This window comes from Chamaea fasciata, unplaced genomic scaffold (genome assembly GCF_029207755.1).
Source record: "Chamaea fasciata isolate MVZ Bird 193981 ecotype frontalis unplaced genomic scaffold, bChaFas1.0.hap1 SCAF_3, whole genome shotgun sequence".
NCBI lineage: Eukaryota > Metazoa > Chordata > Aves > Passeriformes > Sylviidae > Chamaea > Chamaea fasciata.
The window spans coordinates 19,045,511-19,057,741 of NW_027094088.1; the positions used below are offsets into that span (position 1 = coordinate 19,045,511).

The 12,231-nt window shown below is 38.8% G+C and overlaps 1 protein-coding gene across 3 annotated transcripts in view; it reads left to right on the forward strand.

The window, feature by feature from the left end:
* Positions 1–8,014, forward strand: part of EPRS1 (glutamyl-prolyl-tRNA synthetase 1) — a 37,950-nt gene extending 29,936 nt beyond the window's left edge. For all 3 annotated transcript variants that reach the window (XM_066178235.1, XM_066178236.1, XM_066178238.1), the window contains 7 exons: positions 128–283; positions 403–600; positions 960–1,133; positions 3,332–3,492; positions 4,940–5,018; positions 7,299–7,363; positions 7,643–8,014. In XM_066178235.1, coding sequence (XP_066034332.1) covers positions 128–283; positions 403–600; positions 960–1,133; positions 3,332–3,492; positions 4,940–5,018; positions 7,299–7,363; positions 7,643–7,793 — 984 coding nt within the window. In that variant the 3' untranslated portion in view covers positions 7,794–8,014. The remainder of the gene's footprint in view (positions 1–127; positions 284–402; positions 601–959; positions 1,134–3,331; positions 3,493–4,939; positions 5,019–7,298; positions 7,364–7,642) is intronic.
* Positions 8,015–12,231: the final 4,217 nt, after the last annotated feature.

Here is a 12,231-nt window from a genome sequence, read left to right on the forward strand (position 1 = left end):
GTTTCTGAACAAAGTATTGAGAAAGTGTTAAATTTTTTAAGATTTCAAACTCTTTCATGTAAAAATATTTCATGATGTAACAAGTGCAAAATACTGAGTAATTCTGAAGACAGTTTGTTCATCATAGGTGCTGCAGATACTTGATCTCTATGCTCGGGTGTATGAGGATCTCTTGGCAATACCTGTTGTGAAAGGAAGGAAGACAGAGAAGGAGAAGTTTGCTGGAGGGGATTATACAACCACTTTAGAGGCATTTATATCTGCCAGTGGAAGAGCTATCCAGGTATTTACCTATTAAAATAATTCTTTTTTCATTAAATATAGGAAGATGAAATATTTAAACTGATGCTTGATAGACTTAACTTTCCACTGAAGAGAATTTTCTGTGTGCATCTATTTCAGGGAGCAACATCACATCATCTAGGGCAGAATTTCTCCAAGATGTTTGAAATTGTGTTTGAAGATCCCAAGAAGCCAGGAGAAAAACAGTTTGCTTATCAGAATTCCTGGGGCATTACAACTCGGACTATTGGTGTAATGACAATGATTCATGGAGATAACATGGGATTGGTACTCCCACCTCGTGTAGCCTGTATCCAGGTGTGTAAAAATGCCTTTAACTGCCTTAGTTTCCTTCCTTGTCTTGGAATTCACAAGCATTTCGTATCAGGCAGCTGAAAGACTTAATATAGGGTGGAGCTGTCTACTTACAGAGTAGCTGTGTGAAGTTAATACAAATCATTAGGATACTTGTGGTGGACAAGTCCCCTTTGATAGTTCATCCATTTGAAGTAATGTTATCTGTGTCATTAGTATGAAAAGGAAAATGTATCCTTTATTTCTGAGAGCATGAAAGAAATTACTAGAATATAAGGCCACAATATCAGTTTTAATTTTTTTTGTAGCTATGAGCTAATTTTTTTGTAGCATAAAGTACATGTCCTGTAAATGTATTGCAGGTTGTAATTATTCCCTGTGGTATCACAAACTCCCTTTCTGAAGATGACAGAGAGGCTCTGTTGAAGAAATGTAATGAATATCGTAGCAGGCTGCTTGCTGTCAGCATCCGTGTCCGGGCTGATTTAAGAGACAACTACTCACCTGGCTGGAAGTTCAACCACTGGGAACTTAAGGTACTTTTCTTTCCAGGAGGTGTTTTGAAGCCTAGGCGAGGAGTATATTTGAGGTATGCTCTATGTGCCCTGTGTTCTGGTGGCAAATGTGTTCTGTAAATTAAGAATTGCTGCCTGATAAGCAGTGATCTCTTTTGTGAATAAATAAAGAAAAGGTGTTCTCCGAGATTTGTTCTGTTTGCTAGGATTTGCATGTCATTAGGGACTTTTAAACCTCCAGGGCTCTACTTATATACATAGAAATCTAAATTAGGAGCATAAATTACTTGCATTTTTAAAAATATGTACTAATACTTCACTGTGTCCTAACTCACAACAGAGCCTTCTGTGCATACAGCAGAACAGAGGAGATAAACCTGCAGTGTCAGCAAAGAATGGAGCAGTTTTTTTTCTTCAGAATTGCCATGTTCCCCTCTTATAGCACTTGAGAGGAACAGTTCTGCTTCCTCTAATATAAGAGGCTTTTATAAAACAAAAATAATGTGCAGAATGAAACAATGGTAATAATGGTAATTAAAAATCGAATGATGTGTTGAGTGTCGTAACAGAATCATATTTTTATTCTGAATTTAAAATCAGTTTCAATATGTTAATCTTCAAAGTAACATGATAGAAGTGACCCAAATTGTTTGAAGTTCCCATTGTCTCAAAGTTCTCTTCCCTTTGTGTAACCTTTTTTTTTTTTTTTCTAAATGGAGCTCTAGTACCATGAGGCCATGTTGGAAAACTTTCTAAATAAAATTAGGTTTTTAAAGGAGGCACACAGCATGGGGTAAACTTGATGTTTTTCATAAAATCTACTAATGTATCCAGCATAATACCTAAACTGCATCTTCAGGCTCATAGCAGGAACAGTACACTCCTTTTATTGAGTGTATAAGGAATTTCATAGGGTAAAAAATACAAAGGTGCTGGAGTAAGAAGTACAAGAATTAACTGCAAAATTGTTTGCCTTATGTACTTTTCAGCTTAGCAGATTTCTGATGTTACTTCCTTAAAAAAACAAGTCACTGGTACTTCTTTTGTATTGTCTGGTATTAGTTCCATTGCTTTCTTGGGAAATCTTCCCAAGGGACCATGAAGTACTCTTTCATTTACAACATTAACATATTAACATCTAGTATTAAAATTAGAAGTACTGGATACTCTCTTCCAGTTTTTATTATGGAGACTATGTTTTGTGAGTCTACAAACTAGAATGTTCAGTTTGAATTGCTTGTTAATAACAATTTTGAATAGCTTTTTATGTATCTTTGCAGCAGCAGTAGATAGTTCATTGATCAGATGGATTTTACTGTATTATTCACCTTTTCAGCATAATTAAAGTAATGGGGGCAGAGGGAGTGTAGGGAATCACTTAGAAGCTGTGAACTTGAGGAGATTCCAGAGTACACAATGCACAATGATTCTACTGTTCATTTATTGAACACTGTGGAATGGTTTTAGCTTATAAACTTACTGATTCCATTTCCTTGGGGGTGGAAACAATCCTCCAAAATGTATTTGCATTTACTCTGGGATACATGTTAGGATGCAGAGAAAATAAGTTACACAGTAGACTCTTAATTGACTCTCTTCAGTAACATGGAAAATCTTTTTGTCTGATGGCGTATGGAGCATGAGAAATTACATCTTATCACCAAAGTTTATAAAGCATAAAAGCTTTCCTAAAGCAATTTGCTGTTTGTAGTCAAATACCCTATGCAATTAATGTAGGTATAAGGGCTGTGTTTAACAACTTTTGCTTTTTGCTGTTAAAACAATACCTGTTGAATGCTATTGAAAACGTTCTCTGAAAACAGAATTAAATATATTATTGGATGAACTAGAACATTATAATTGCAATAGAAGTCTTAATTGTTCAGACTTAAAAAAATCTGATTTGCAATATGTGGGATAACTTAGTGCAGTTCCAGTGGTGCTTCATTATTACTTGTATGTTGGCACTGATGCAGCCTCCAAGCTAGTGAAGCAGTAGAATGCACAAGTGAAGAGAATATGGATGGGAAAGACAGAAATGCATAAAAGCTTTGGAATATATGGTGTTTGTTTTTTTTTTTCCAAAGCAACTTATATGTATAAAATGAGTCTATATTAAGACTGGACTTAAAAACAAAATGCTGCAGAGAGAGAGAAAATGAACTCTTCTGAGAATTATTTCTTCCTCATAACTTCAAATTTTTTTTTTTTCCATGAAGGGTGTCCCAGTCAGGGTTGAAGTGGGACCACGAGACATGAAGAGCCAACAGTTTGTAGCTGTTAGAAGAGACACAGGGCAGAAGCTGACATTGTCTGAACATGAAGCAGAAGAGAAACTTAAGCAGATCTTGGAAGAGATCCATGCAAACCTTTACAGCAGGTAAACTGAGAGTTAGAGTAAATGGCTCTGCTATTCACAGGTGCCCTTTCCCTGTCAGAAGAACTCACATTAATGGTTTATCTGTGGAGAAAGACAGGTTAGGCTCATCTTCCTGTTTTTGTCATGTAATTTTCTGCCTCTTAAACTCCTTCACATGCAGCGATAGAAGCTGCCTCTTGTTCTTATGAAACGGAAGGTAAAAGGTTGTGAACTTATTTTAAAAAATGCTTCTGTGAGTTCATGTATATTATTAATAAATAAATACACCATAAACACTCCATAAATAGGTCCCAGTGACCTTAACACTGCCCACGGAAGGGCAGCAGAGCTGGTGAAGGGTGTAGAGCACAAGTCCTGTGAGGAGTGGCTGAGGGAACTAGGGGTGTTTATTCTGGAGGAAAGGAAGCTCAGTGGAGACCTTGTCACTCTCTACAACTGCCTGGAAGGAGGATGAAGCCAGGTGAGAGTTGGTCTCTTTTCCCAGGAAACAAGTGACAGGATAAGAGGAAATGATCTCAGGTTGAGCCAGGGGAGGTTTAGATTGGGCATTGGAAAAAAAAATTCTTCACTGCAAGTGTGGTGAAGCATGAAACAGGCTGCCCAGCACAGTAATGGAATACCCATCCATGGAAGCGTTCAGAACACATAAATGTGCTTATGGACATGGTTTAGTAGTAGGCCTGGCAGTGTTGGCTTAGTGGATGGACTCAATGATCTTAGAGGTATTTTCCAGCCTAAATAATTCCATGATCCTATGTACAGGACTCATTTGTGAAAGATGCTTTTGGTGCAGAATTTTGAAAGACACAAAGCTGTCCACAAAACTTCAGTAGCTGAAGATCTGTGTTCAGAAGTTTGTTTTAAGACCCTACTGACCTTCACAGAATTGTTTTCTTGTAAGCAATCAAATACTTTTGAAACTGGTTTTTGCCCTTATTGCAAATGCCAAAATCCCTCACAGGTCTGTCACTGCAGATTGTTCCTCCTAAGTCCACCAAGAAGAACAGGCTGTTGACACAGCACTGTGGCAGATGAGCTTTTCTGTTTCCTTCTCTGATGATGAAAATTGTTTACAGGCAGAATATTTTTACCTAGTTCAAAAGCAGCTTGTGATTTAGATTTAGAAGATAATATAAAAAGAAAAATATACATCTATAGTAATTATTTCTCTGTGCTTCAGGTCAGTGTTTAACTGATGGGCACAACAGTGGCAGTGAACACAGTGAAATGTGCAGCAACCTGGACAAGGCTCCATCAGCAATTAATCAAAATTTTACTGCCTTGAGGATCAGTGGTAGAAAGACATAACCTGATTAGGAAGATTCTAATGAATATATAGCTCTTTTTGTAACCTCTTGTTTGACTGGCTCTGAAAATTCAGCTCATTGGGCCAGTGAGTTTATGTGAATAAATCTGCCCTAACTGATTTTTTTTTTCCTTTTCTTAGAGCATCTGAGGACCTAAAAACTCATATGGTGGTGGCCAGTAATATGGAGGACTTCCAAAAAGAACTTGATTCAGGAAAGGTAAGGGAATTTACTACTTCTATTCTTGTGCTTCACACTCTTTTTATCCCTTACAAATAATTGTTTTATCGGAATATGCTTTTAAGAGAGAGTAATGTAAACACTTCATTCAGGTTACAATAACCTCACTGTCATTATTCTAATGCAGACAGTGACAAAACACTTATTAAGTCTCTTATAAAAGTCCACGTAAGAGTTTAAAGTACAAGCAATTTACGTCAAGGAAGTTTTACCTTTATGGCCTGAGTAGAAGCCATTGGGTTCATTAGGAATTACTGCCAGTCAGAAACCTCCTTGCATTTATAGTAACAATAACCCATCATGTGGGTGAGTGAGCTCCACTAAATGCCCTTTAGATGATCTAAACATCTGTGAAAAAGTATTGAAATTTAGATGAAAGATTAAGCCTTCAGCACAGAATTGAGCTGCTGTTTCTTTTACAAAGAACTGCTAACAGAATTTTTTAACCCTGAAATTCTGTCACAGATCAGGTTGGGAAATTGTTTATGTGTTTGGATTAGTTTGTTCAAGAGGTAGGATCCCCACCATTAGTTAGTGAGGTTGTGTGTTTCATAAAGAGAGGTCAGGGCATTGTGTACCAATTAGATCCACTCTGAAAATTTCAAAATTCCTGATGAAAAATGAACAAGTGCCAAGAATCTATAAATACTCTGTTAAACTCCAAAAATAATTGTAAGTTACTCCTGGTTAGGCTTGACCTTCCATTATACAATTTTCTTGTATTTCTATTGCACTTAAATTCAATTTAGAACAAAATTTAAAGGAATAATGATGAACTTCAGAGGAGGGACTGATTTAGCAATGTCCATCACTCACTGTTGTGTGCAGTTAGATTCTAGATATGACAAAGAGAATGAAGCTGTTTTTATGATGTTTGGAATTCTAATGTAAATGTAGTTAAGCTTGGAAATGTGAACAAATAATTTTACATTCCACGTTGGTTATTTCCACTCTTTGGGTACTTAGGTTATATGAATTTATTATGAGCTGCATATCTGAATTGAAAAAGAATGAAAACATATGCCATTTTGTGTTTGTTTCACTCTACCTATTTTTGTTGTATTGAGATAATTTTATAGCATGTGTGTTGTGAATTGAAATTACACTCTTAGCACTGACTACTGTTTAAGAGGAAAATTTTTAAGATGAAGTAAGTGCTCCTGTTTAGTTCCTGCTGCTGTTTTTCTCTTAATGGAATTGCAGACTTTTAGCTCTTTAAAAATGTGGACTGTTTTTCATTTCACTAACAAAAGATTCATGCAAGAAGAGTGTAGTAGAGTGGTAATAGTTCCTTTTTTCAGTTACAAGAAGGTGAAACTATGAAGTGACGTCTAATAAAGGTGTGTTCCAGTTAATGGCAAATTGAGAATTTTGCAATAAGAATGTAAATTAGGTGAAAGAAAGATGCACTGAGTAAACCTTACTCACAGTTTGGATAGAATTAAAATGAATGCAGGCTGAATTTAGTAGCTGAGGTTGCCCTCAGCAATCAGCATTTCACAAGTGTACAAATGTGTGTAGGGGGTGTCTTTTTAACAGTAATGCTACCTCTTGGTAGCAAACAGAATTTTCTCTGTGGAAGTCTGTTAAAAAATGAAAAGTCAGTAAAATTGAATATAAAACTAGGGGCAAGAGATCTGCCACAATAGCTAAGAATAGTACAGAGAGGAGTGTGTGACATTATCATTTCAGCTTTACTCTCGATTTTCTTCAGTTAAGCTGAGTGAAGGAAATAGCAGGAAGCTGCACAACCACCCCCACGCCCCCCAGAGAAATGTGGTGCTGGCAGTTCTGTTTTCTTAAAATAATGTATGCTCAGAAAAAATGAAAATTCATAGTAATGGAATTAAAATGGGAACTCTTTTTAGGGCGCTGTCTTGCAGTGTATAAGGCGAACATTTGCTCAGTAGTTTGAAAATTTTAAACTTTTCCTGAAAAAGAGAATATTTAATGAGAAAACAGTGTTTATACTTTGCACAGAAAAAAAGATGTATTTGGTTAAAAGAAATTTATTTAAATTTAAATGGTGCTTTGAGTTTGTGTAGGATTTTCCACACTGCACTGTGGAGGGATGACTGTGCTTATCTCTTTCTCTGATGAAAAAGAGCTATTAACATTCAACTGTAACAATTGGAACTTTTCCCAGTTTGAGATCTGTATATGAGATCTGAAGGTTTACGAATCTTCTGAAGACAAAGGTGATTTTTTTAGATGTATAACTGTTGGGTTTTTCTTTCTCCCCTCATCTCCTCCCTTCAGATTGTACAAATCCCTTTCTGTGGGGAAATTGATTGCGAGGATTGGATCAAGAAGACCACTGCCAGGTAAAATATAACTGAACTGGAGTGTATTTACCAAGATGAAAATCAAAATGTCTTGAATATAAAACAGGAATGCAGGATGCCTTTGGGTAAAACACTTATGTAGAGACTCTTGCTGTCCTACATAATTCAATACATTTACTTCCCTTAGCTCTGGAACTTCCAGAATAATTAATGCGGTTTTAAGTTTTCATGTATAATACACTTTATTGCACTTTTATTTTTTAATAGATATATTTATTTATGACTATATTTTTTCACTAATATGTCCTTTTATTTCAGGGATCAAGATCTTGAGCCTGGTGCCCCATCCATGGGAGCAAAAAGCCTCTGCATACCTTTCCAGCCTCTCCGTGAACTCCAGCCTGGAGCAAGATGTGTGTGTGGCAAAAACCCTGCCAAGTTCTACACCCTCTTTGGTCGTAGTTACTAAATCACTAGTGAAAGAACCTCTCCTTTATCAGTGAATTGAACTTTTTTAATAAGACTGAAATAGCCCCTTAAACTTCCATCAGTTTTGTGACCTTTTTAAATAATTCAAAGACAAAGCCATAAACCATAACCTGGCTCCCCAATGGTCAGTCTTAGGCTAGCAGTAATTCACAGACTTTTCTGTAAACATCTCCAATAATAAAGATGTATTGTGAGCTGTAACATGCTGTGGTGGGTTTTTTCTGTGTTGCTCAGTAGGGAGGGATAGGTATCTTTTGCTCATGTCTTTTTGTCTTTTTTGGTGCATGCATTTCCTTGTACATTGAGAAAATGCCTGAAAGGTTGGAGACATATGTCATAAAAACTACAGTACACTTTAGTGTGCTGACATCTACATTCTAGATGAAACATCTGCTTTTAATTTTGCTTTCAAAATTTTCAGTATAGACTTGCTGCTAACCTGTAGGCATAGTAATTACTACCTTTAGAAAACTCCCCTCTGAAGCCAGGTCTTTCAAGGAATATTTTTGTAGGAACATAAAATCATAAATGGCTTGGAAGCATTGGAAGGGACCTTAAAGATCATCTCATTCCAACTCCCCTGCCATGACAGGAACAACTTCCACTAGACCAGGTTCCTCAGAGCCTCATCCAGGCCTGTCCTTGAACACTTCCAGGCATGGAGCATCCACAACTTCCCTGGACAACCTGTTCCAGTGCCTCACCACACTCACATTTAAGAATTGTTGGGGGTTGGGTTTGTTCCTTCTTTCTCTGGGGAATTTTTTCCCCACGGGTTGCCAAGGGGACCGGGTGTTGGATACTTGAGAGTGCTTGGCTGAAACAAAGAGATGGACAAAAGGTGGAAGGGGGAGATAACGCAGGTAAAAGACACAGCTTGAGGCAGCTGCGTGCTTTTCTGCTTCCGGCGTTCGGGAGACGCGTGTCGGCCGCTCCTCGAGGATCTCAGCCGCCGCAAAGCACGCCGAGCAGAAGCTGGGCCGCCGCTATTCTGCCTCGCCTTCGAGCTTCTTCGGCGCTGCTCCTCTTGCTGCAGCGTGACCCTGCACCCCCTGCGCTGCCGGGACATCCTGCCCCTGCCTGCCGGGACACCCTGCCATCCCAGCTACCAGCCCGGGACTTTTCCACTGTTCCAGCTTGGTGCTCTGAGGATCCTGCAGGGACACCGAAACCAAACTGCCCTGGGTTTTGTGAAACAAAGCCCTCAAGGTTCTTGGTACTGTTGTCGTTTGTCATTAATGCTGTAGTTGTTTGGTGGGGGGGGGAGTTTTTTTTGTGTTTGTTTGCTTTGTATTACATACTAGTAAAGAACTGCTATTCCTATTTCCCAAATCTTTGCCAAAGAGCCTCTGATTGTAATTTTACCTAGCAGATACCTGTCTTCCTAAACCAAGACAAGAATTTCTTCCTAATATCTCACCTGAACCTGCCCTCTTTCAATTTAAAGCCATCCCCCCTTGTCCTATCACTCCCTGTCCTTGTAAGTCCCTGTACAGGTTCCTCATAGGCTCCTTGAGGTGCTGGAAGGTGCTCTAAGGTCTCCCTGCAGCCTTCCCTGCTCCAGGCTGAGCAACCCCAACTCTCAGCCTGTCTGCACAGGAGAGGTGCTCCAGACCTCTGAGCCTCTTTATCGCCCTTCTCTGGACTCATTCCAATGCTCTACATTGTTCTTATGTTGATGGCCCCAGAGCCAGACCCAGCACTCCAGGTGGGGTCTCACAAGTGCAGAGGTAGAGGGAAAGAATCTCCTCCCAGACTTTCACCCCAACATAAAGGAAGTTAAAAAGATTAAATGCCACATTGTAGTAAGATGCAGGTGGAGGCCATTTCTTGCAGATATTTTGCCAGGCTTTTTTTTCTTATGTTTCAAAGTGGCCTTTATGGCTGTCTGACAGTGATACTGCAATGAATAAAGCAAAGGCAATCTGAAGAGTTAATTTCAGTGCTAGAGATTTTAGCCTGTGGTTATATCTATAGTATGTTTCATAAAACCTTTTTTGCTTTTCCTACACTTACCAAGTGCTCCTCTAGCAGATGAGGCTGGATGTTAAAGAGTTGAGAAATCATTTTAAAAATAACATTACTTCCACTCTGAGCACAAGATTGGCTTTAAAAAATAAAGAGGTGGCCCTGGCACAAAACAGTGTTTAGATGATATACACTTGATTTATTACTTTTTTTCTTCCTGTGTGTTTGAGGGCTGTCTACATGAACACCTTTCCCTGAAAAGAGTATAGTGAAAACTTGGCAATTGAAAAGTTGGACCACTAAAATCCTCCCGAAACTCGCCCTGGGCCAACACTACGTGGCTGCCTGTTTCCAAAAAACTGGTTTTATGTAGCAGCCATAGTCTTAAATGTGCAGGAGACTTAGAGTGCTATTGCCAGATCTCTGCTTTCTGAAGGCATGCAGAAGGTTTTGCTTTTCCCCAGATTCCTGTGGTCAGCCTACCGAGTCAAAATTTTGAATATTAAAATTTGAACCTGGCCCATCCAGTGTAGGATCCATGTGCCTGGTGATAATGCCCCAGTTTTTCCACAGAAAAGTGCAAAAATTATTAAATGTTTCAGATCAGCTTTCTCAGAGTGCTTGAAACTTGGAAATTCTCTGTAGTATTCTTTGGCCTATGGTTAGTCCTGAAGGGTTTGCTTCAGTTGCATCTCAAAATCATCTATCTTGCATTTAGATATTTTCTCAGGTGTAGTAATGAGCAAAGGGTTTAGGAAAGGATGTGTCTGTGCATGCATTTATCTTTGGATTCAGCTGACAAACCAGAGGAGTGGCCCTAAGGTCTCTATCCTGGTGTGCTGCCTCTAATGCTGGCTGAGATTATACTTTGAGAAAGAGGCTGAGCAGTAACACCAGAGTGATGTTTTCACAGCCTGAAATGGTGGGTGATGAAGAGTAGCCTGGAGGGGGATTGGCCACAGCACCTCTCTGGTGCTGGGGAAGGGGAAAAGCAGCAGCTTCAATGTCCTCAGGTGTAAGAGGCAGGAATCTGCCCAGATTTTTTGGCAGAGCAAACCAGATTTTTAAGAACAGATGAGCACTCTCAGCTCCCACTGAAATGCTCTACAACACCCATATTTTAAAAATGAGATGTGGAAGCTGTAAGTAACTCAGAACAAAGAAAAGGCAAAACCAAATGCAGCCTCTGACCTTACCAGTTTGAACAAACAGCCAACCTTCAACCAGTTGACTGGATCAAATCCTTCAGTAAACATGTTTACATACTGTTCTTAGAAATGAGTTGCTCTGAGCTTACAAATGGGTTTGTTTGAAGACAGATTTCACAGAAGACCACCCTTTTTTTTTCTTTTTTTTTCCTTTTACTTTTCCTGAACATATTTTTTCCTAGTGATAATAAGGCTTGAAGGGTCTGATATGTCGATACCTCACATGCAGATGTCCCTGTGATGATCTTCCACAAAGAGATTAATGTTTGCCTGGGAGAGATAACATCCATGTCCAGTATCTTTCTGCCAAAAGCACAATCTGAGCTATCTGTGAAGCATTATAGAAAAAAATTTAAGACCCCGAGTAGATTCTGTCAATTAGAAAAATAGGTATATGAATTGCAATAATAAACTGCTGTTGATTAAATGATACTGCTTTTTGTTTACAATAGAATTGCAAACTTCCTGGTGTTCTTTAGTTCTTGTATACTGATAAATTTGGGTTAAATTGGAAAGGGGGTGTAAGGGAAGTGCCCTAATGCCCTGCTAGCAGCTCCTTATTGGAAATAGAGCACAGGTGAACATTTTAGCTCTGCTGCAAAGCCAGTGCTTCATTTATCTCTTGTTTTAGTAATAACAACATTGTGTAAGGCAGGGCTTTTGAGACCACTGAATTTTGACCTTGGTCTGTACCCACTGAAAGGAGAAAAACTTGAAAAAAAATTCCCGCCTTTCATGCTCCAGGTAATAAAATAAGTAGTTAAACATCACTTTAATACCAGAAGGAACAAAAACACCATAGAAATAGCTGGGGTAGAAGTGGTGACACAGGTGTGAGAAGATGAAGAAAATGAGTAAGTGCCAGTTTTCAATGTTGTAATTTGTTCTAGTAATCCACCCTTCCAGGCTTAATGGTTTTCTTAAAATGGCAGGAGGAGGGGAACCCTTGAGTTGCAGCTGCAGTGTGTAGGTAGGCAAATGACCAAATGTTAAAGATTACGTATGTTGGCAGGCAAGGCTTCTAACAAACTGGACTTTAGACATAAATATTTTGGTTGTTGAAACCCTGAGGGCACAAATCCACATGAAAAGTAGGGGTGGGTGTTTGTTTTCAACCTAAAGTTAATTCACCTTGGGAAGCCTAAGGCCAGCAGGGACAATTGGTCAGCTCAGGTTATCAATATTATCTTATCTCTCTGTGGCTGTACTGCATGTAATTCATGTAATTTCCTTCCATCCTAT